Source organism: Melospiza melodia, chromosome 3 (assembly GCF_035770615.1).
Source record: "Melospiza melodia melodia isolate bMelMel2 chromosome 3, bMelMel2.pri, whole genome shotgun sequence".
Lineage (NCBI taxonomy): Eukaryota > Metazoa > Chordata > Aves > Passeriformes > Passerellidae > Melospiza > Melospiza melodia.
The window spans coordinates 41664014-41689737 of record NC_086196.1 but is presented as its reverse complement, the minus strand read 5'-3'; the positions used below and the strand labels follow the sequence as shown (position 1 = coordinate 41689737).

At 38.8% G+C, this 25724-nt stretch overlaps 1 protein-coding gene across 1 annotated transcript in view; it reads left to right on the top strand.

The window, feature by feature from the left end:
• Nucleotides 1–2886: 2886 nt before the first annotated feature.
• Nucleotides 2887–25724, top strand: part of PEX7 (peroxisomal biogenesis factor 7) — a 42335-nt gene continuing 19497 nt past the window's right edge. Inside the window, exons 1-8 of the mRNA XM_063151471.1 lie at nt 2887–3012; nt 4332–4389; nt 5879–6029; nt 10434–10511; nt 10815–10923; nt 21167–21273; nt 21674–21787; nt 24796–24851. Coding sequence (XP_063007541.1) covers nt 2889–3012; nt 4332–4389; nt 5879–6029; nt 10434–10511; nt 10815–10923; nt 21167–21273; nt 21674–21787; nt 24796–24851 — 797 coding nt within the window. The 5' untranslated portion in view covers nt 2887–2888. The remainder of the gene's footprint in view (nt 3013–4331; nt 4390–5878; nt 6030–10433; nt 10512–10814; nt 10924–21166; nt 21274–21673; nt 21788–24795; nt 24852–25724) is intronic.

The window sequence follows — 25724 nt, the reverse complement described above, 5'->3', positions numbered from 1 at the left end:
AGTATTTGTGCACACAGTAGTGATGGTTACCATCTCAACTCACAACTAAGCTAGCTGCCAGCTAGCAAGCTGAGGAAACGAGGGACATGTGTTTGTAACAGAGCAGAGCTCTTGGGTCCAAAAGCATGGAGTTACTGCAGTAAGCATCCCAAGCACCTATTCTAATGCTAATGAGGGGGTACGTCTGTGAGCTGAGTCAGAAAAGTGACAGCTGCATAAAGATAACCTAAAACTGCATACTAAACAACTTTCCCGTTTTTAATTGAAATTATGTTGTGTTTTCAATTTCAGTGTAGTTGGGGATTTTTTTCCTTCAACTGAGGGCTCTCGTTTTTTGCATAGAACATGTCTGCCATCTACTGCTGCAAGTGGGATCCGTCTGTTTGGAAGAATCTGTCTGGATTCTTCCTCTGCACTGATGAGGCCACACCTCGGGTATTGTGTCCAGTTCTGGGCTCCTCAGTTCAGGACAGACATTGAGGTGCTGGAGCAAGTCTGGAGAAGAACAACAAAGATGGTGAAGGCTCTGAGACACAAGTTTGATGAGCAGCAGCTGAAAGAGCTGGGCGTGTTCAGCGTGGAGATGAGGAGGCCCAGGGATGACCTTATTGATCTCTGCAGCACCTTGAAAGGGGTGTAGGTAGGGGGGCGTCAGCCTCTCCTCCCCCACAATTTTTGACAGGATGGGAGGAAGTGGCCTCAAGCTGAGCCAGGGGAAGTTTAAACTGAACATTAAGACGAATTTTGTCACAGAAAGGGTGATTAGACATTGGAATAGGCTGCCTGTGGAGGTGGTGGCATCACTGTCCCTGCAGGTACGTAAGGAAAGCCTGGACATGGCACTGAGTGCCATGATCTAGTTGACATGGTGGTGTTCAGTCATAGGTTGGACTTAGTGATCTCAGAGGTCTTTTCCAACTTGACCAATTCTGTGATTCTGTGATTTGGTGTTAGCTGAAAGGAGCTGGCTGGTAGATCATTTGGTTTCAGTGGCTGCATATAAAATGCTGCTATGATTGACAGTCCTTGGTGTTTCTTGCATTTGCTCAGCAGCCCAGGGGCTGAGGAGGAAGTAGAGTCATGTTTAGCAACTTCATTTTTTGGGACCTTCTCTCTTTGCCTGTAAAACAGCTTTTGTTTCTTTTGTTGTCATTCTACCTTGAAACCATCCCATTCAAATATTTCACTAACTGTATTACTTTGCTTTCTACTTCTGTGGATCTTCAAAACAAGAATTCACAAGTTTGTGGAAAAAAAAAGTTTGAGAACTAGTCCTTCTTTCAGGACTTCCTTGTAACCCTTCATCCATTTCTTGATCTTTATGTCTATGAAAATTCTTTTAATGGTGTCTTTAAAATAAAGCTGGGCCGCTGATAAGAACTGGTTCCTGCTTGCATAACCTCTTTGCAGAATTTTACTCATTAAGAAAGATCTGTCTTGAAAAAAATGCACTTGATGAAATCTTTCCAATTCAGTGATAAATTATCTATAGAGTAACTGGATTTTACACCATTAGGCATCTGACTCCCTGACACCTTGCAAATGACAGTGTCCAAATTTACTTACTGTACCCCAGTGGTGGCCTTATGTCTTTTCAAGCGTTGCTATTGACATCACAGTCATAAATGGCAATTACTTTAAAAACACTAGCTCAGAAAACTGTCCTGTAACTTACATTTTGAAAAGATAAATTGATGTAAAAAGATTCCGCTGAAGCTAAAATTGGCTGAATATGGCCTGGAGCAGCCAATTCTGTAAGGTATTCCTTTGCCCCAGGATTAAAAAATCTGATTTTACATGATGGAGCCTATAAATTGCCAGTTATGAGGCTTTGAGAACCGCTGTGGTAATCCAAAGGATACATTAAATTGAGCTTCACTTGCAGTGAACTGATTTTATTCTAAAATCCTGGAGGCTATTTAATAAGCATACTTGTTTTCATTTTTATTACAAAATTGAAGAATGAGTAGAACCACTTAATTCTGCATCTGAATGTCAGTTTAAGAAAATTGATACTTTGTGGCTTTACAGTGGATTTTGTAGTTGAGGTTTTATATTAAGTATAAGGCCAGGTCGCCGGAGTACATAACTATGGTCCAAGTTCCATGAGGTATCGGTGATTAAATAATTTAATTTGCCTTTGCTGTAAGTTCTGAAAGTGTAAAGCGATACTTTTGCATTTTTATCTTTAAAGAGATGGGTCTGTCTTTAAATAGATGGGTCATTGTTACTAATAAGGGTGGTCTGTGTCCAACTGGAATAATCTCAGTGTCTTTATTTTAAAGGATATAGATATGGATATATATAGGATATAATATGGCAAAAGCTGCTGCTGCTGCTCTGCTATTAATTTTCTAAGCCTGAACACCCCCTGACCACCTTTTTCTTTCAAAGGCAAAATTCCCACTGACTTAAACAGAAGTTGTCACAGGTGTAAGAAGTTTATTCATAAAAGGACTACCATAAAGAACAATTGCATACTGAGAAGAATGATAAAATATGCAGATCTATTCAAGAAATTAGAATGAGAACCTTAGAAGGTCTTTTTAAAAGGAAAAATGAAAGCTAACGCACACACTTATGACTGAAACATCTCATGTGTTCAAGCTGATGCACGCACACCGAGCCGATCTATGCGGCGTATAACAGAGCGGATTGTTCCTGCAGTTTGGCAGCGATTCCCCCGGGGCACAAGGCGATCCTGAGGGCCGGCTTTGCCCGGCTCGCCGCGCTGCCAGCGCTGGGCCGCCCCCTGCCATGGCCAAAGATGGCGGTGGCGGCGCCGCGGCTCCGGCACCGCCCGGCGGGCGGGCGCTTCCGCCGGGGCCGGGGGCGCGGCGGCTCCTCCGCGGCTCCTCCGCGGCTCGGCGGAGGCCCGGGCGGGTGCCATGGGCACGGCGGCGGGCGCGGGCGCCCTGCGGCTGCCCGGGCTGCACGGGTACGCGGTGGAGTTCTCGCCATACTGCCCGGGGCGCGTGGCCTGCGCCGCCGCGCAGTACTACGGCATGGCAGGTGCGGGGGGCGGCGCGGCGGGGGTGACCGGGAACGTGGCTGAGCAGGAGGAGGCTGGAAACGTGGGTGTGCGGAAGGACAGACGGTGTCTGTCAAATGCCAGAGCATTTGGGGACGGCTTCACTTTCCGCTGCATTTGTTCTGCCGTGAGACGGCGACTGTGCCCGCCGCGGGCCGGGGGTGTCGCGGCTGCTGCCCCTCGCCCTCCACAGCCCGGCGGGATCCGCCTCTTCCCAGCCCGCCGCTGCCCTGGTGCTTCTCACAGCGCCCGCGGGGGGAGCGCTCGTTTGTCAGGGTCGAGAATAAATGTGGCAGTAAAGACGTACACAGTGTGAATAAAATGTCTGAAGATAACTTTCTCCGGTGACAGGACCCGAAGGAACGGCCTGAAGTAGCGTCAGGGGAGGTTTAGGTTGGATATCAGGAAAAGGTTCTTCACCCCGAGGGTGGTTGGGCCCTGGAACAGGCTCCCCAGGGAAGCTGTCACACCACCAAGTCGGACAAGCTCAAGAAGTGTTCGGACAATGTTCTCTTTGGGATGGTGCTGTGCAGGGCCGGGAGTTGGACTGGATCCTAGTGGGTCCTCTCCAGCTCAGCTTATTCTGTGATTCTGCACCTTCTTGAGCTGTTCTTGTTTTAGTCCCTGAGCGTCCAGGCAGGCCTTGCTGACCCCGTGGTCTCTTGGAAGAGCCAGTCTGGCCCTCTTCAATACTGGCATCTTTTTCATTTCCAATGGGAATATTGCTCCCCAAAACATTAATTTAAAAAAAAAATTCCAAGTGTAGAATTACTTTAACAATATCCCCATCAGATGAGGAAGCAGAACTGATGTGCGTTTTATCAGAACTGAATTATTCATTTAGTTTCTGGTGAGCTGTGTTTGTATTACTATATTCAGGAAGGGATGAAGAAAGTGTTTGGTCGCCTGTGCTATCAAAAAGACGAAAGGGAACTCTTTGTTGGTATGTCTGTCATGTGAGGCCCATGGGGAAAATGCACTTTTATGCTTTATAAGCAAGTCTTTTTCAACCTCACTGACAGATACACTGGAGTAAAATAGAAACAAAAAGCCAACAACAAAAAAGCCAAAAAAAACCCCCCACCACCAAATAGCAAAATCAAACCAGAATGTGATGTAAATTAATTACTGTTTTAGAGAGCATGAGACCACAAGATGTTTAATTATGCAAGTAATTGTTGGGCTTCCTAAAGTTCACGTGCCCTTTGTGTTTGCACTCTGAAGCTGCTTCAGAACCACTCCAGTTTGCATTGGCATTGGGGAATTAGTTGTGATGTTTTGTTTTGTTTTACTGGTTTAGGTTGTGGAACTCTGGCAGTGCTGGAACAAAACGAAGCTGGGATTATTCTGCTCAGGAGGTAATACAGGTCTATCTTTTATTTTTGTAAGATAAAAACTTACTTTGTACTTTGTGCTTGTGAGTACCAGGCACAATTGAAATATTTTTAGTTATTTTTGGCAATATAAAGTATCTTTTCAGTTCTGAAGTAACTACTGGATGCAGTCTTTTTATTTATGTAGAAATTGATGTATTTGTATTTACATACAGTACAAAAAATATGTTTACATTGCATCAATTTTGTTATGGGAAATCATCTGGTTTGCACCATTTCCATAGTGTAAACTATTTTGTGGAAAACTGACAATGTGAATTAAGAGCAGCTTCTCTGCCCTAGCTTGAAATTATAAGTTCTACCTTTTTAGGAATAGTGCCTTGACACCTAGATTTATGCCCTTATGATTGATTTATACTGAAAATAGAGCAGGAAGCTACGTCAAGTCATGGAGGTCCTTCCTAGGAGATATAGTTTTCTAGGGGTTTTAAGACGATTGATTTTGCTGTGGATAGAAGAGGGAGAAAGGTTAGAAAGGATAGGGTTTAATACTTGTCTGTTGTTAACCTAAAATGTTTTAAGGAAAGTCTTGAAGCAGTATTTGTTTAGATTAAGGTGGCTGATGTGGAAATGATTAAAAATAATTAATCATATTCCAAGAAACCTTTTTTGATTCATAATTGTAAAACAATACTCTTTGAAGATGTTCAACTCTCTGTTACTTCTGGCAAGTACTCTGGTTTAGTACAGTTAATTTCTGTTTTCAGGGACTCCGCTTATTTTGTGGTAGAAAGTCCTAAGTCCTGACCCACAGACTGTGTGGTTTATCAAAGTGTTCCATGTGCACCTGATCATTGCTGCAGGATGCCATCAAATTTGACCTAAGCTTAGCTAAACCTTCAGTGAAAAGGGGGTAAAGAAATTCTTTTTTCTCATCAGATAGTATTGCAGTAATTGGAAGCTGTTGCAGAGTAACTAATGTATGGCATCAGATACCATGTGGTGAATTGTAGGTGTATTGGAAGCATTTTCAAGGGAGTGTAGAGTTCTTCAGTAAATTCATGACTGAGCTTCTGTTGAGTTTTCATTGTGACTCAGATTCATAGTGGTGTGAATTGGATAAGGCTCTTCCAACACAGTTTTATTTCTTTCTTTATCGCAGTTGTTAGAAACAAACTGCCTCTTGCATTCTGGAGAAACCATACATCAGACTGAGTCATGTTGTACCTCTGTTTGTGTGGCAAGTTTTAGACTGGAATCAGAGTTCCTTCTTTGTCTGTGGAATATCCTTGGCTCATTTATGCTTTAAGTTAATCAAAGTGTTCTGGCATAGGATTGTAGAAATTGACATTCAAACAAGTAAATTAATAGGAAGTTCACTTGAAACTCAAATATGTAAAAATGCTGTTTAGAATGGTAAAAAAGGCAATTTAAAGACTTTGTTTGCATGGAACTAGTCCATGTTTTATGTCATGCTTTCTCACAGACAAATATCTTCATTTTTCCAATTTAGTTTTGACTGGAATGATGGCCTGTTTGATGTGACCTGGAGTGAGAACAATGAAAACATGTTGATCACTTGTAGTGGAGATGGATCTCTGCAAATTTGGGATATGGCTAAAACCAAAGGTCCGCTGCAAGTCTATAAGGAGCACACTCTGGAGGTAAATCAGGCAAACTTAAAAAATGTAATGGATGCTCTTATGTTTGAATAATTAAAATATTTATTTGTAGTCTTATACTCAAAAGTAGCTTGTTATTTTCTAACTTTTTTGAGCCTGTGGTTTGAATTAATAACTTGAATATAAAGTGGATGTACATATTCTTGTGCATGTTCATACACTGTAGTAGGTGCTGCTTCATTACACAAATCTAATATATTCAGAAAATATCATTTGTAATTCCTTACAGCCTAAGTAATCATTGTGATGTATGAAATTACTGCAGTTACACTGGATTTTTAGAGAGCCTTATTAGCTAGGCCTAAATCAGACAGCTGATATATCAGTCTTATTCTTGAGGTTGTGGAGTGATACACATTATGCACATCCTTAGCAAGGGGGTTGCACTCAGATCTGCTTATCCTTTCCCCTCCTAGCATCTGTGAGCTCCTACTCAACTAACAGCAGTCAAATATTGGGCCAGTGTGTATGTTTTTTTAGCCTTGGTTTGATACTGTTACATTTGATTTTCTTAAAATCTCAGTCTCTTTGTGCAGTGGTGTATGGGTAGAGAAGAATATTATATTCAGGTTCATAAATACATTTGCATAGTTTTAAGGTTATTTATTCTGTAGTACATATATCTTCCCTAAAGTGATTTTTCTTCCCTTTTCTTTTAAGCTTTCCTTCTGACCCTCCACTCACTTCTGTTAAGTCTTTGAACTTAAGACGCAATGAGTTTCAGCTTGGACTTTACTGATACTTTATCTAAAGCACATCTATCTTAATAAAATAATCTAGTAGATATGCAGTCAAAAAACTGATTGAGGGAATTCAATTTAATTCCCAAAAATCTCAGGATTTTTTCAGATATGAAGCACTAGGCTAAAAGCTGAGTGACTGTAGTTACACAAGAGCCCATCTTCTATAGCTTACTTCTTGGTAGTTTTTCTACTTTGGTTTAATACACTTACTGGATAAACTGAGAATTTTGAGAGAGGAGTTTCTAGTTGTGATCAGGATTTTGATAATATTCAAAGGCTGATAGTAGTTACAGAAAGATGTAGGTGAAGCATAGTACCAAAATTTTTTTTGTTTGTTTCTGCCATTTTCTCATTGAAATTGCGTCAGTAAGTTTATTTGGTTCTGTTACACCATCTGTTGTTTGTGAAATAAACATTTCTGTGTCTATGTCTTAGCTGAGCTGGTAGCATGGGAGGTGGGCATATTCAACTGTGCTCAGAAAGACAGAATAGGAAACATGGGCTGAGTGAGAATTTATTGTGAGATATGAAAGGTTTGTATTGATTCTTTATGAACTTGTGTTAAGAGGATAGATTTCAGAAGGAATTTACCTAGCAATTTCTGGCAAACACTGGCGCAGACAGTGTTCTCACTATCTTCTTAATCCTTAATCCCTATCTGACATTTTTAATGGCAGTTCTGTCACTGCATTTTATATTATTTCTAATGCATGATTGACAGGGATCTGTTTCTTTTTTTTTTTTTCCTAAATGAGATCATTGTTCCATCTCAAAAAGAATGTGCATTTTTAATTTAAAAGTGAATTTGTATTATCAAAGGATGATGAGTTTTATTACAGCACTAGCCAATTGCTGAATCTTATGAATAAATTAGTCTAATTTCCTTTGGTTTTGGTGAAATCTCACTGGATTGTGAGCTAATAGAATGCTTGAATTAAATTTGTCTTGTAAAGTGAACCTGAACATTTATTTTAAGCTATTTTTTATGTTTTTACATCTTTTTTTCCTTCAATTTTCATCTTGCCAGAGGCATTTCTTGCTGCTGTTTAGGAATAAGCTAGGGTTCATTTATTTTATGATTGAAGATAAAGCACTAAAAGATTAACAGCTAAGGTTTATGCTGTGTTATTAGTCTTTCCCAGTTGCTCAACACAGCTTCCGTTGAAGTGTCTTTACGTTTATGTTGGAGGATGGCATGAGAAAGAAAGAAGAGTAAAAGTGAACCTTACTGGGTTAGTCCTGCTGTCTTCTTTCCATCCTCTCCCTATTAGCTTAGACCTGTCACATGCCAAATGGACAGGATCTCTTGTTTTTCCTGAGCCTGTTGTCTGTTTTGTTGGTAATTCTTGCCTGAAGCAGAGTTCGCCCAGGTGCTGCTGCCTCCGCTGCAGCTGCAGAGCGCTGAGCAGTGCCAGCCCTGTGTGCCATATGTGCCCAGGCCTGTGTCACAGCACCTGCTCTGCAGATCTACGTGCTGATAGCTTGGGAGGGAGCTGGGAGCCCTGTGTGTGCTTTGCCTTATCCCTGCAGCAGATCTGATACATCCCACGTACGATGTATTGAATGCCAGCTATGTGGATTGTGTGACACAGGTGCATGTTTCCCAAAGATCTGTTTCTCTCTGGAAAATCTTGAATATGGATATGAGAACCAAATACTTACTGAGCTGCTGTGTGAGCGAGGCATACTGTGTAGTGATGCAATTAGGGGCATTTCCAAACAGCAGCAGCTTAGGAGTTGAGCTCAGGCCATCACAGAGGTTCAAAGGCAAAGAGAGAAATATTTGTGAGGAGCTTGGGAGCCAGTTTGGAGAAGTGTTGTGTATTCTGTTCTTAGAGTCTATGGAGAGGTACTGATGTGTTTCCTTCCACTATTTTAGTGGAAGAGTTAGAATGGGAAGGAACATGTTTTAATGAACTGTAGGATAATTAGTTAGCTAACAAAAGTAGAAAAGTCAAGAGTATGGTTGGTAAAAAATCCCAAAATAATTACCTCTCAGTTGGTTATATGGCTTTTGTTAAGTACTGTCCCAGTGTCTTGTACATTTGAGCTGTAAGCTCCTCAAGAAAGGGAGTTCAATACAAAATGGTTCTAGAGCAGTTTGGCTTTCAGTATATGGAAAGTAGGACTTTGTCAAATAAAAAAGGAGAGTTGCAGATAAAGCAGCTTGTTTTTCTCTGGGCAGTGGTTGTGTTTGACTTATGGAAGATAAGCAAATAGATGAAAACCAGTTCATCTAAGCTGGATCTAGCATAGGCTGAAATATTTCTTAGAAACAAAAATGCTTAGAAATAGCTAAATATTGCCTCAATTTCCATTCTCACACAGGATGCTTTCCACAGAAGACTTCCAAACAGTTGCTGGATTTCTTTCCCTTTCAGCTACTCTGCTCTTTTAATCTGGTGACACAGATCCAAGCACTTCCACCTTCAAAACAGGGTTGCTGTTATTAAATGCACAGTTCCATCTATCCAAGGCAAACCCAACATTTGTTGACTTGCACACCAGTGCTGTGCTAGAGCTAGATTATCCCAGGTGGAGTACAAATCCTTGGTGGTTAGTGACCCAGCTGTTGAGGGCAGTGCCACCTACTACTCATAGGTAACGACCACATTTCTGAGAAGTGTCCTGGGAGTTCTGATTGGGTCAGGAGGTGAAGTGGATGAACTGTTTTATCTAATATTTATCCACCTTACACTGAAATGGTTTGTGCCCCAGTGCAGCTTATTGAATCACTTTGGTGTGAGGTAAAACCAGACAAAACAGAATGCACCATCAAGTAAAGATGTGAATTTGAAGAATGAAGTTGTACATGTACTTGACGCCTGAAGATTTTAAATAATTTGAAGAACTACCTTAGTGCATTTGTTTTTGTGAGGCAGCAGAGCTGAAAAATCAGCAGTGAAGGGTGGAGGTAAGGTATCTTCTGTCAAAGCAGGGGCCAGCGTTAGAATATGCTGTCAGGGAAGAGGGAGCTTATTTCAACTACACGGTGGAAAGTAATTTCTTAATAGCTGAAATGGGTAGTTATGAGGGAAAGTGAGTTTTAAATTTATCTTATTTTACTTGTTTGACGATTTGGATGATCAAAAAAGAGTGCCATAGAACCTAGAAAAGGTGGTAACCAGGAGTATTTTATGACATATGTTTCTTAGGAGAGGTAGATATAATAAAAACTATAATAAAAAAGCATTTATTGTTAGTCAGTCAAAATCTCAAAGTCACCTGTGAAGAGAGATTGCATTTACAATGAGAGATGGCTAGCAATTGGAAACTGTAGATCTCTGAATAAAATTGGATCAGCGATAAGAAATCAAGTCTGAATTATGGCTTTTAAAGTGGTAGACTCCTAGTGATGGTAGATATATGTGGATGTTGTTGCAACTTTTCTTTTTCCTCCATTTTGGCCCATCTTTGCTTTTTCAGATACTTTTCTTAGCCTGTATGTACCTTGAATGTCTGACTGAGAGGCTGCATTTAATTTTTGTTCAGGCAAATGGTATTGTTGGGAGGTTTTGCTGTACTTCAGCTGAGTAGAATACAATCTGCAAATCCCAGTTTATTTTGTGAAATTCTGGCTAACTACAGCCTGAAACTTGTATTCTAATGCTCCTTCTAAACTATACTCTTATGTCATTTACAGGCATATAGTGTTGACTGGAGCCAAACTAGAGGAGAGCAGCTAGTGGTGTCTGGTTCATGGGATCAAACAGCCAAGCTGGTATGTTGGTTTTCTGTTGAAGGTGAAAAGTGTGATTTCTTTTGGATCTCATAGTCCTTTGTGTTAAGAAACAACATGGATTCTCTTTTCCTGTTTATTTTTACTCTGCAGCTGAAATTCTGCTTTAATTGAGAGGTTGCTTAAACTCTGAGATGATACCAGTTTAAGCTTAAAAATGCCTTTTTTTAAAAACATTCATTTAATCCTTTCTGTATGTATAAAGCTAGGGTTTTTTCAATGTATGAAACCTTTCATTTCTTATTGAATGTATACCTCAACAGTCTTCTTTTTTCCTTTATTCAGTGGGATCCAGCTGTGGGGAAGTCATTATGCACTTTTAAAGGCCATGAAGCAGTAATTTACAGCACTGTATGGTCTCCACACATCCCAGGTTGTTTTGCATCTGCCTCAGGTAAGCATGATGGTAAAGAGGTTCTCACAACAAAAACCCAAAAGCTGCCTTCTCTGTTAGTGGATCAGTTCAGCACTTTTTCCAGCAGATGGTAGTGTGTGTCATATACACTTGTTCTATAAAAGTGGAACAAGGAAAGATAGATGTATTGCTGCAGCTGGATTTGTAGGTTCTGTTACAGTCAGTAGATCATCCTCTTGGCCAGTTAAATGGGGCTCAGCAGTTTTCTAGCAGTGACCTTGTGGCAGTTTTTTCTGTTATTTTATGTATCTCTCTTCCATTCCTCTCACTCTTGTTATTGAGCACTAAATCATGTTTTATAATTTATTTTGTGTTTTGGCTTATGTTTTTGCTCAAATTATCTCAAGTGTTGGTAGACTGTTAACCCTGTGAGAAATGTAGTCAGTTCCCACTGAGCTTTTTTAAGCAATTCTGTAGATCTCTGTGCCTTGCTCAATCAATTTTTGTTCTCTGCTTTGGCAGGGGCTGTGGGTCTTGCTGGTAAATACAATCACAGTTGAGTTGGGTGTATACAGTGGCAGAGAGAGGTGAGATGGTAGTGTTTTCCAAACACTGCTCCTGCTTCGGAGGCACAAGGAGAGCTCTGCAGTGAAACCTGGGGCCCAGCTGATGATTAACTGGGAGAGAGGTGCTGCGAGCCACAGAGTTTGCCTGGGAATTAAAAGGGCTATAAGGAACTGTCTTAATACAAATATTGATAGATTAACTCTGGTGGCCTAAATTTCTCAGATTTCATATCTGTTGTACTTCTGTACTGATTTTAATAGAAATTGTTTGGCTCTAATATTGAGAGGGTAAACATAACTATGTTCCTGTTGCTGAAGTTGGAGAGGCAGTATGTACACACAGATACTAGTTTTTCCTATTCTGTGGGAAGCCAGATGAAAAAGTACATGTGGCTTTCATAAAATTTCAGTCTGGCTGTTTCCAACTGATTCTGCCTGCAGAGTTTAGCTAGAATGATGAATGAGTAACATTTATTTGTTCTACATAGTAGTGCTTGAAAGCCAAATGTTGGAGCATGGGTTTTTCCACATTATGTGATGGATACCTGTCTAGCATGATGTGCAGAAACTTGTGGGATTGAGGCCTGTACACTGTATGAACAGTTCTACTGAAATGCAACTATCTATATACTACAAACAAAATAAGTACCTAAGTACCATTTGGTCAAGGTTAAGTGCTTAAGTGTTTTTTGCAAGTTCTAAGGAATGTTCTCTTCAAAGTCCTGCTTAGAACCCTCCTGTCCATGGTAGTCTTAGCCATACAAAATTTCTGGCATTCTAGATGAACAAAAGGGCTTTGCTGATACAACTAATTACTTCATATTTGAACCTCTAGGATATGTAGCCAAACTTTCTTCTAATAGATTGCCCCTTGAACAATTTTGGGAAACATTGATCGTTAGATGCCGTATGTTGTGGTACCTAAATTTGGTACAACAATTGATCTGATCTTTGAGTGACTCAGTGGGTGCACCTGTTGGAAGTTTTGACTAGAACACTACAGAGTTCCTACTCTTTTGTGAATTTTTACTTTGATGCTTGAAGGGGACTATTATGCTATTGGAGCCTAAAGCTAATTGCAGTCAGTTTTCACTCATTGATGGAAAAACAACATGCACAAAAGACACATTATTTTTGTTCCCTAAGTGTGAAGTTGTCACTCGGGTGTGAAATAAAAATCTGCTATTGGTACACTGATAGTGTAATTCTGGGTATAAAATGATTAGATTTTAGAAGAAGTCTTCAAAATGATGATGAACTTTCTTACAGTTTCCAAAATAAAATGTCTGGTGTACTTCTAGATGAAATAACATAGAAATCATGACATGCTGATGTGGAAAAGGTTTTGTGTTTGCATTGTAATTTTCCTGTGGTTTGATTGGATTGTTTTACTATAGAAAATACATATTGGCAGTCATTTCTTTGGTCAGAAGGATTGTGGATAGTAGAAGGACTCATGACCCTCTAGCTCTGTGTGTAAAGGCCAGTTCCTTGTAAGAAATGTACGTCACACAGCTGGTGTTCAGAGAGTTTATTGTTCAGTGCTTAATGGCATTCTAGTCTGTCAGTCAAGGTATGTGATGAGAGTAAAGTGGAACTGTTCAAGGAGGCTGGTTGTCCTCATTTAAAACTTGCTATGATCTGCATACTCTATGAGGATGACAGAAAATCATGGGACAGAAAGCTAAATTTCACTGATGATTCATCTTCTATTGAGCTAAAGTTGGAGCTGGAGAGAAACTTGAATCTCAATGTGATAGTACTGTGTCAAATTTAGAGCTATTCCCTTCTTTGGGATGTGATTGCTGGAAAGGTTGATCTGCAGTTCTGTGGTCTCTTATTATGCAACTTTTTGTTGTCTTGAAAATTAGTAACTGAAATGCATCTGGAGGGAAACTTTATGCACTTCTTTTCATACTTCTTTTCATCTCACTTGTATTTCTTCACTTTTAAAAACAATAGCTTTTTTTGGATGTTGTTAAAGATCATTGAACCATTCTTTTCTTGAAGGAGTCTGTACTGCTTTGAGATTGTAGGGTATCTGTATGTCTGTGTCTTTTTTTTTCTCTCTTTTGCCCCACTTGTCTCCTTTCTCATCCCGCCTCGCACATACCTACTCAAAACCATGTACTTACTGCTATCTTAATAGTGAAGTTGTAATGCTTGAGAAATGAACTGTTTCATGTGGCAGCATCTTCAATTCTGCATGTATGAGTAAGGTAAGTTAGGTATGTTGTGAACCACAGATTGGAAAAAATGTAAGTAAAACAATGCACTCTTGTTTTTCTTTTAAAGGATGTGAGCAAGGGGAAAGAAGATCTAAAATCATATTGCATGCCACACCCCTGCCATTTTTTGCCTTTATCTGAATCCCCATAGAATCCTGCAGAAGTTTAATTTCCGTGTAACTAATTAGTATGTGAACACTCAAAACAGAAAACCATACAGAATTGCAAACCACAGTAAAATAGCTGTTCAAAAGGATCAACCTATGCCTGAAGCTTATATTTGATTTTGAAATACGGCTTTTTCCCAAGCTATTATGAGACTAGAAGAGGAATACAAGTGAAGAAAATGAGAAATCCAAGATGGCAATAAAAAGCAATTGAGAAAGAATTTGATACTGGGTATAGCTTTTTTTGCTTCATTAAGTCTCCATTCTGAATACATACAAGAAAACTGAGCTTGTCTGCAGCAGACAATAAAATGCAATTGAATTGCAGAAGATATATATGTCTCATGCTTCAGTCAAATTAGGTTTTATTCAGCATCTAATAAACTTCCATTTAACATTTACAGGGACATGTGAGGTGTTTTACCATGCTGTTGTCTTCATTCACAATCATTTGTACTTCAAAACCTAAAAGTAAACGGCTTATCTTTTTTTTGTTATTGTTATTTTTTAAATTGGGAGTTCATAGTAACAGAGCAAACTGTTAATTCTGGATGTGTAAATAAGTGCTGTTGTGATGTCAGTAACAATTTCTGAGCAGATAAGCAGGATGTTCAGGTGTACGTGTGGCACCAAACCAGAGCCCTGGTAAATGTCTGCCTTACGCTGGAAACACACTGATGTGGAAAATGTCATTAAAGAAGTGACATGAAGCCACTAACAGCATTAACAGCAGCCTCATGGCTAAAGGGGTTTAATGAGTCATTATGTCATTTGCCTAGATTTTTTTTTTTTTTAACCCAGAGAGCAAATTGGTAAGAATCTTATAAAAAACATTTGAAATGCACACAACAGTAGTATTTAGTCAAATGTTAATCAGTTCTGCTAAATGATTCTCCATGGCTGCAGAGCAATAGGCCTTGCTTAGTCCTGTGGTTTATAAAGAAAGCATCCTTTTTAGTATCAATTGGGTTTATTGTCCTTTAACAATGTAAAGTACCTAATAAATACCATTTTAACTTTATCTGCAAGTATTCTTCGATACAGATACAACACTGACAAATAAAAATATGGATGTTTTGGATTTAACAAAGCCCAGATTTAGAATGACTGATAGCTATTTTATTAAATATTGGGCCCTTAGTTTTAATACTGCTTTCCTTTTTAAATCAGTCTTTAAGTTTACTGATCAGGGCAGGTACATAATTTTAATAATATCTTAATTCATTAATAAGGGAAAGAAATTTTTTTTAAATCTGCCTGACAATGTGTGTATTCATCAGAATAGATCAATTAATTGTATTCTTTGCTCAAAGACTTGTTTTTCAGACTCAAAGCCCAGGGCAAAAAATTTTCTTGTATCACAACAAGATGTGATAATTTCTGATACAGTTTTATTATGCTGACAAAAGTGTTGGATGACTGTAGCTTTGCTACTTTACAAATGAATCTGTAAATCCAGATCCCACTCTTGTAAGTCCTTGCATTGAGTGCTACACTTTAACGTTGAAACTAAAACCCATTTTTTATTTCACGTTCTGTTTTACTGCCAGCCCTGAGTTAGTGAGTTGCTTTTTAAGAAGTCTCTTCTTGCTTGCTGGTCTCTTGGTGATAAATGTGTGTAGTAAGGGGATTGCCAAGCTGTAGTTTCATAGATCAGGCTGGCATGTAGTCTTGGTGCACCTTTCTGTGTTTGGTATTCAAATTGTAAACACATCTATGATTGAACAAATCATACTGCATGAAATAATGAGCTGGGGAAGGTGTACACTAGGTGTTGTAGTGAGAGAACATTTACTGAATTAGTGCAGCTTCTCAGAAGAGGTGTTTTTTGTGTTTCTGGATCAAAATTTGGGATTGTCAGGTTTTTGACATCACTTTTTTAAAGTTTCAGTTCACATTCCTGCCTCAGAAGTAGCACTGAGCAAAAGAAGGAGCCATTGGAGAGTAGGACTTGCAGATAAGTAATTCCAAAAATGCTTGTTTGTTGAGGTTCTGTAAAAATGGAAGAAATAATCTGCTGTTTGGCTATGACATTGGTTTCTCATGAGTTCCAAGCACTGTTTTTTAGTGGCTTATATTCAATCCGTTTGAATGCAGTGTGGGTCCACTTTTTGCTTCTTATGACTCCTGGTTATTTTCCTGTTCAATGTGTTAGGAGAAATGCCATAGTGAAAAAGGTTCAAGGCTTTGCAAAAAAATGGTCATTTTTGAAACAAACCCTAAAGGGATAAAAGAATGAGATGCTTCAATTTGTACAAGTGCTTGTACAAATCAAGCATCTAGAGAGCAAGCTGACTGTGGAGTTACTGTGGCTGCTGTTTATGCTAGAAGTGTTTGAAATACAATTTACTTGCTTAGTTTGTTATGTCAGATTTATGTAGTGATGTGAGGGGAGTGTTTTCACTTGTAATCTGTTATTTCATGCCTTACCAGTACATTATTGAATTCCTCCAAGTCTTGTGCTCCAGTGTTGGAGTTTGACCCCAGCCAGCCACCAAGCCCCACCAGTAGGATCAGGGAGAGAATAGGCAGGATAGAAGTGAGAAAACTCATGGATTGAGATAAAGACACTTAGGAAAAAAGCAAATGCTGTGCATACAAGTAAATTAAAACAAGGGACTAATTCATGGCTTGACATGGGCAGGCAGGTGTTCAGCCATCTCCAGGACAGCAGGGCCCCATTATGTGTGATGGTGACTTGTGAAGACAAATATCATCTCTCCAAATGTCCTCCCACTTCTTCCTTCCTTCCCCTACTTTATATACTGAGAATGCTGTCAGAGGTCTGGAATATGCCTTTGGTCAGTTGGGGTCACCTGTCCCAGCTGTGTCTCCTCCCAGTCTCCCGTGCATCCCCAGCCCCCTCATCAGCAGGGCAGTATGAAAGAAGGAAAGGCCTTGGCTCTGTGTAAGCCCTGCTCAGCAATAACAAAAACTTCTCGATGTTAACCCTGTGCTCAGCACAAATCCAGAACATAGCCCCATACCAGCCACTGTGAAGAAAATTAAACCTACCCTGGCCAAAACCAGTGCATCAAATAAGCTTTACTAAGTCATTCCCTAATGCACAAGCTGAAGTGTTTCTCAGGAAATGAGTTTATCCCTCAGTTTATACTATGTGCTAACTATGGTAAAGTATTGTATGTAGCACATGCTATAATATAAAGCACTTTCAGGTTGTAATATTTTGTATTAAAATCTCATGTTATGAAACACTTTAGTGTTCAGAAGAAATAATCAGTAACAGTTTTTTACAGTAAATTAATCTGGGTTGTGTCGTTTGGGTTACAGGTAGGCATCTAACAGATATTGCCATTTGCTGAAGAATGGCTTAATCATAAGTCCTAACTTTGGTCAATTTTGAAAAAAAAAAAATTGTCCCAAAATTTATGTATAATCCTCTTGGGCAACACTGAAATAAGGTCATCACTAACTTTTAAAAAATAATTATTTTATTTTATTCATTTCATTTCATTTTTCTTATTCTTTTTAGAAAAATAATTAGTTGGGCTCTTCCCTAAAATAATTTAATACCCTTGTAATTTTTAGCTTGACAGCATTTTGTATCGGACTAGAATTGACCAGTTGGAGAGTATGTTTCCACTGGTAATTATGTGTACTTGCTGGGTAAGTTGTACTACATGGTGATAGATTTTGTGTATTCAGTAGTACTCTTGGATGATTTAACTGAAGCTGTTATTTGTGTCACTGTTATATCTGTCACTTTGTGTGGAATTCCATGAGCTTTATTATACCTGTTCTAAGTTTTCTTGTACTGTTGTATTGGTTTAACCCCCATTGACAGCTCAGCCTCACACAGCCACTCAGTCACTCCCCCACAGTGGGAGAAGGGAGAATCAGAAGGGTCAAAGCTGGAAAACTCATGAGTTGTGGTAAAGACAGTTTAATAGGTGAAGCAAAAGCTGTGAATGTCAGAGCAAAACAAGGAATTCATTGACCACTTTCCATAGGCAGGCATGTGTTGTGGCATGTCTTGGAAAGCATGGTTCCATCATGCATAATGGTTACTTGGGAAGACAGGTGCCATCCCTCCAAACATCTCTTTCTTCCTTTTATTTTCTCCCAGCTTTGTAGGCTCAGCATGATGCCTTGTGTTATGGGGTATCCCTTTGGTCAGCTGTTCTGGCTGTGTCCCCTTCCAGCTTCTTGTGCAACGCCAGCCTCACACTGGCAGGGCACCATGAGGAGCTGAAAGGTCCTTGACTTAGTGTAAGCACTCCTCAGTGACAACCAAAACATCAGTGTGTTATCAACATCATTCTCATCTTAAATCCAAATCACAGCACTGTACCAGCTACTTGGAAGAAAAATATTTCAGCCAAAATCAGAACAATTATCTGTGATAGAAGCAATCAGCACAATCATTTTAACACACATAAAAAGATTGGTTTTGAGAGTCATGAGATTTGGGTTCTGCTTTTAATTTTCCCACAGATTTTCTGTTTAATTCAGGCTAAATAATTTAATCTGGTTCAGTATTTAAAAATACACGTAAGGCAGCAAGTAATATAAACTTGTAATCATTCAGTGGCACTGCTTTAATTGTGATGTTTTGTCTTTTTACAAATGAATGTAGTGAAGTAGGGGTAATGCTTTAAACTGAAAGAGGGTAGGTTTAGGTTAAGTATTAGGAAGAAATTCTGTACTTGGAGGGTGATGAGGCACCAGAACAGGTTGCCCAGAGAAGCTGTGGATGCCTCATCCGTGGAAGTGTTCAACACCAGTTCGGATGGGGCTTTGAACAACCTGGTCTAGTGGAAGCGAGTTCCTGAAAAACATTGTACCTGTCCTAGTTAGAATTTTTTTCTCCTTCAGATAGTGTTTAAGGTTTCGTGGGGTTTTATTAACCTCCCAAATACCTAGCTATTTTTTGTAGTTACTGTTATACCTCTGCACTGTTTAGAAATGATTGCTTAGCTGGTTGTTCTCACAGGACTTTGGAGATGATGATTTATGAATTTGGGTAAAATATATCTATGAAAATAAAAGATAGTATTAAGCCTACATGAAATTTAAATCTTGAAAATACTTTATCTTTTCACTATTAGACATTGTCATTCACATTAGCAATCTTTATCTTCTGTATAAGAATGATGTACTTGTAGATTAGCATCAATTGAAAAGTTTTGAATAGATGAGTGTACATTGTGTAGTTTTATTGATTCGTCCAAGATTTAACAAATATTCATTAGAAAGAAAGAAAGCAGTACAATGTATAAACAATTCTGAAATCATAATAAATTATCTAATGGACCAGTAAAAGTCTGTTGCCATAGAGAAACTGCTTCTTACAAAAATAGAAATATTTTAGGGGGGAAATGGTGGGTACTTTTCTGGTTGCTTACTTTAGTGTGTCAGCTAGAAGTGTCTGTTAATAGATATGGTTGTACTAGGTGTGCTTTCCTTGTAGTTTCTATTATTATTATCTTACTTTTGCTTTATCTTGTAGGAGAAGTGCATCCTCAGTATTTGTGGTACTCATTGAAATGTGGAAATTGCAAATTTTTTACTGTAGGTTTTGTTGAAATTAAATGTAAATATATATGTATGAATGGAAATAAGCTTGAGGTTAAAAAAAGTTTGTTAAAAGGTGCACTGAGTCAGGATTACACTGTTTATCAGGGGGTTTTTTATTAATCTGATTTTTCCACTTAAATGGAAAAATTGTATTTTCGCTTGGTTTTAGATCAGTCTTTTCTATTCACAGAAAGGTTCACTTGCATGTTGTGTTACTCCATTAAAAACATTTCACTAATAGTGCCAGCCAGAATTATAACTGCTAACTCTAGCATTTTCAAATTTAAAAAAAACCACCAAAACCAACAACAACAAAAAACCGTGGAAAAATAACAATTTTTTTCATTTTCTCATGCATCAGCATTTTCTATTTAAAAAGAAGTAATTGAGGCAATTTTACATTTAGTGTCAAAATTGATATTGGCTGAATAACTTACTTTTCCAAATGCATTTGGCCCTCATAATGCTACTGTAGCATCTCTGTAGCAGTTCATTCTAGTTCACCTGAATTTATATATTGCTTGGGGAAAATGATCCTGTCTGTCATGAAATATGTGTTTCCCCTTCAAATCTATGTTATCTGATGAAATTAAAATAAAAGCTTTTTAAGAAGTCCATTATAATATCTCAGAAAGACTTAAAACTCAAACTGAACTGTCCTCTGCAGGCAAGCAGATTAGCAAGGCTAATGGAGAGTGGATCCAGGGCGTGCTACCTGTTCTTTTGCCAAAACCCTGCTGCTCGTGTTTCTTCCTCTCCATATGTTGCCCTGTTTTTATAAGCTCTGCAGCGATGTTTGAGGCTTCAGCTGCCTGCAGGGTGCCATTGTCAGGAGTGCTATCCCTGTACTGAGCAGCAGTCTTCCTCTTGACAGTAGGGGAGGGCAGTGAAAACAGGGAGAAATTGGGTGTTGTTCCCACCTTACAGATGGGGAATTTATCCACCAAGAGTGCAGCATCTGAGGGCTGAGGACGAGCCAGCCAACACCACAGCAAGCTCCTCATGGTCTCTGTGGTCAGAAGGCTGGACTTGTGACATGTAGTGAACTAAGCTCTCTCTGCCTTATTTATTTAAACTTCCAAATGTTTAATGAGATTTTTGTTTTGGGAAGTCTGCAGAGTCTGGTGGTTCGTGCAGTTAGGAGTGTTGCTGTGGCTCTAGGAGTGGGTTTGATCTCTAGCCAGTTTCTTGAAAAGAGCTATGATTTTTCTTGTGCCCAGCTGTATACTTTACAGCCAGTGACCAACAGGGCACTAAAACCATCAAAGTGCTTGTATATAAAGGGCATGAAAACAATCATTATACAGAATTATCAATAATTTCTTCAGTAGCAGCATAAAACAGTGTTTTTTAAATTTAGGTAGTATTGATACAAGTATTGATTCTATTGATATAGAAATCATGAGTGTTTTAATCATCTTTTAGTGATGAAACTTGTCTCTTGAATGAACATAAGCATAGTAATAATAAATTCTAATTAATTTTCTCTCTCTGGAAGCTAGAGAGCTAGAGAATCTATTTTTGTTGACACAAAGCTAAATATTCAGGGCTTTAAAATCCCAATTTTAAAAATTGAAAAGCTTAGTTGTCCTGTCAGCTGATGCAGCTTTCAATATCTTTACAAACTGTTAGGAACTGAATTTGTAAGAAGGGTGTATACAAATGCTGTAGGTCTTTAGGGGTAGATGAGAAAGCTAAGAAACACTTGTCTGCTAAGTACTAACGGATTAACTGAAACTTGTAACTGATGCAACAACATTGGATCGATTTCTCTTTGTTTCAGGTGATCAGACTTTAAGAATTTGGGATGTGAAAACTCCAGGAGTCAAACTTGTGATACCAGCCCACCAGGCTGAGGTCTTGAGCTGTGACTGGTGCAAATATGATGAGGTATAAAACCGTTCATCCCACTGTTTTGCTAATTGAACCACTCTCATTAAATAGCAGGGGGTTTTACTGCAACATTATTGCATCTTCTCTTTATGAAAACATGCCTAGTAGCATTGTTGCTCTCATTCACTATTGCATCTCCAGAAGAGCTTTGTTCTAAGAGATGGTCAGCCCAAGCAGATCAGAGATTTTGCTTAACTCTAGCGGGCAGAGTAGTCAAAAGTGGAAGACCAGTTTGTGTTTGTCTGTGCTCTTTAATTTACATACTGTGGGTGTCACTTCATTTATGATTTATGAATCTGTATTTTTTGATTTATCTAACTTTTGTATCCAACATATACATTGCTACAATTTAGTAATTAAATTGTCATGATATATCTTTGTTTTGTGAAATCATCAGAACTTGCTGGTGACCGGTGCAGTTGACTGTAGCTTAAAAGGCTGGGATTTGAGGAACATCCGGCAACCAGTGTTCGTCTTGCTTGGTCATACCTATGCCATCAGAAGAGTAAAAGTAAGTTGTGTTTTATTTCCCAGTGACCATCACTGAATTAGTACACAAATTTTTCTGTGAGCCAGTAATATTTTATGTTATCTAATAGCTAAGGAAAAAAACAACAGGATGTTAGAGGGCTTGGGAGAGGGTTTGAAGGTTACTTTCAGCTAAATTATGAGGGAAATTTGAGATGGGGAAAACATGTTCCCTTACTCATTTCTAAATTATGCTTTTCTCTTTCTACACAAAGGGGCAAATATTCACAGAAAACAAGATACAAAACACATTGTGAATATATACTTTTGTGTGTACAAAGAAAATATTAATGCATTCAAAGGGATTTTGAAACTTTATGCCTGAAAGGCTACAGATGACTTTACTAGATCTGTGTACAGCTAGAACACCCACCAATAAGAATTTGCTTTCAATGCACAATGACATTTTTATCATGTTGTATGAAAATATGTATCCAAATGTCTTTTTAGGTAAGCTCAAAATCTAAAACTGTGTTTCAGTGTGAAATATTGAAACTAGCAAAGAGTGTGAGGGTCAAATACATCAATATCAAAGTCTCCTGGAAAAGGAGATAGTACCTAATTCTTTTAAAGCCTTTCTAGAACAGGTATGTTTATTAATATTTTCTAGGAAAGAAACTTTTTCTGGCAGAAGAAGTTATCCTTGGTTGGTTTTTTGCTTCACATGGCCTTGATTTGTTTCTAACATATTTAGAAGTTACTGTGCTTAGTTTGTAATTTGTCAGAAAAGGGTGTGATTCAGGTAGTCATTCTGTATCACAAATCCTTTTCACGGTCAGACAACATGAGAAGCACCTGCTCTGCTTATCCCAGCTACTCCTGGTCTGCTCTCCTCATTGGTGTTTGATGCTGAGTCTTTTTTTCTAATTTAATGCCTGCATGGCTATTCTCTAACCTGGCTCTGTAAAATATTTTTCATAGGAGAAGATGCATCCATGTACAAAGGAGGCTCGCTGAGAGTACATGACTTCTATTCCATCTTACCAGACTTTCATTGCTTCCATTTCAAGACAGCCATGGTCCCTGAGCACATAAGATATGACAGTGTGGGCCAGCCCTTCGAGGTGGTGCAATATCTCCACTTGTGTGGTGTAACTCACCAGTCACAGTGAGTTGAGAGAGAGACCTGGATGCTGCCTCTATAGAGGCAGCTGCCTCTACTGATATCCCTTCCCCTGTGCTGTGCTGACACAAGCAATTGTAAAGCTTCAGCTGATGGCTCTGACTGAAAACCCTGTCCCTGGAAGTGACTAGTTTCTGTCTGGATCATTAAGCTGTTTCAATTTGTTGCTCAACCACACAGTTGCAAGCCTTGACACAAAGGAGGGGTACAGGAGCACACAGTTTGAAGCGGAAAAGAAAGTGGAAACCACAAGTCTTGGCAGCAGATCTGAGACTGGCAAGGAATTCTACCCAACACAAAACTGTCAGGATTCCTGCAGATTTATTTTGGTCTTTCACTGCAGTACAGGGCATTATCAGTGCACTGAGGTCATCTGGAGTCCTTTTTGGGTGATTCTGATGTTGGTGCATTTGATCCTCACGTTCTTAGCTGGCTTCAATGTCTTACACTGAAATACAGTTATAGTTTTCAAATTTACCTAAAAAGATATTTGGATATGTTGGAATCAGGATGGATGATGTGGTGGTATCTTCTGCCTGTATAGCAGGCAGATGCTAAAATTGTACTATCTTACAGCTAAATTGAACAGAATTTTCTCTTGTAGCAGAAAGAAATTATGCAAATTTTTTCAACTTACATGTGTAGCACTCTGCTAAGTATTTTGATAGAGTTTGCTTAGGTAAGTTTCTAGGATACTTAAGATTTAAATAAAATTTTGACAGTATGGTTTTGCTTTATCTTAAACTATGAGAATATGCAAAGGGGGCTTATGGAAAGTGTACCATTGTTTTTTGGTGGCCGTCAGACTTCTTCCCCTCTAGTATTCATTTTCCTGAGGTGCAGAACTCGTTTTGTTTTGGGGTTTTTTTCCCCTCAAAAAAAATTGCAGGAACTCTGCAGAGGTTCAAGTTCCAGCATGCACATTCCTCAATTCTGCTGTAATAAAGAGAGCTCTGTCAGCAGACTTCAGCAGCCATCAACATACGCTGCTCTCTTGACAACCTGGGTGGTTGTGGCAATAGCCTAGACTTAACTTTTGACTTTGTAATTGCTGTGAATAATATTAGAAGTCTTGCAGGAAGACTTAACTGTGAACCACAATGTGGGGGACCTGCATTTCAAACTCAAGTTATGTCAGTGGCTTGTTGTATTTCTTACTGAGAAGTACAGATTTTAAAATAGTTGGAAACTGAAGGTTGCAAAAAAAACTAGAGCTGAGATGAATAATTTTTGCATAACTGCATCTTTTTTATGCTGCAGTTGTTAGACCAGTCTGCAAGAGTCCATGGAAGAGTGTATCCTGTAAAATGCCATGTAGGAGAGGGGGAAATCATGAAGTCATGTTATATTGCCTTCAGTTTTTCCACTTATCTCCAATTTTCCCATTTGTATAAATAATTTCAAAATTGTGGGGATGTAGAATAATGATGGTAATATATCTTATATTCTCTGCAGTATGGCACAGATTTTGTCTCTCTGAAAATAATTAACTGGTCACATAGCTGGTTTGAAACTTGATTTACATAACAAGATGAAACTTAGTCTATTAGCCAAAAGCAAAACTTAATGACAGTTTATATGACTGTTCCAGAACTTCTTAAGTTTACAGCAGAGTTATTTGGTACTGCTGTAATGAAATCTAAGCAAAACAGGATCCCACAGAGCAGTCCTTGTGATTATTAATTCTATGATTCTTTGTAATTGGAAGCATGGGGGAGAAATACATTGATGTAGTCTGTTTTGTTGCAGCATGATGTGATATGAACCAAAACCATTTAAGTAGTTAAACTTTGATAACTTGCTGCTTACAGTAAGCCTGTATGTGTTCACAATGTTTTAACTTTAAAAATGGTTTTGTTTTTTTGCAGTTTTCACCATTCCATGCAACTATATTGGCCTCTTGCTCCTATGATTTTACTGTAAGGTACAGTATTTTCTCTAACTGGATAAAAACAGAAAAGTGATCTATTTTAATATAGCTTGCAATAGAAAACAGTTCCAGAGTGGATATACTGGAGAGCAGTTAATGTTGCTGTCAGATGCTTCATAAGCTATGTTGAAGACACAATGGGTTTGTCACTTAAAGCCCAGCTCAGTCACTCTGCTGAGCAATGTCTGCTCTGTCAGATGCTTTCTGCAATCCTTTTCACATCACTCTGCTGAGCATAGTTGCATCCAGCTGGGATAATGTCTGATAAGAAGGTAATACCCCCCTAAATTAAATTAGTTAGGTGAGTTCATATGTTTCTGTGGCACATTTTTATTTAGGCTTTTTATGAACAATGTTTTTGTCCTACCAGTATCTGAGGAAGCTTTAGCAGTGTTCCATAATGTGTATGCTGAATTTAGACAGCACTTCTGCAAGTTCCCCTGGTTGCTCAGTATATCTGATACTGCTGAGGATCTCATAGTACTGTTGTTTTAAAACTGATTTAAGGTCCTAAAATAAGTTTGATCTGATACTGGGATTTCTCTAAGATACATGGTATCACAAGTCAATGCACTATGAAATATTCCTGAATACCTCAACCAAATTGCTTGATACACATTTTAATTTTCTAACATGGACTGAATGTAATAGGCAGTACATTAAGAAATGGGAGAAGCCCTCTTGCCTCCATAAAGGACTGCAAAGTTGTGCACTTGTCCACATCATCTCAAGTAATGTCACTTCTGGCTGTGTCCTAATTGGTCTGACAGCAGACCTAGAGAGGTTCTGCTGCCAAAGGGTTCTGTTGCTAATTCTCGGTGCCTCTATGTGTTGCCAAATCATAAATCTATCCAGTCTTCTGCTATA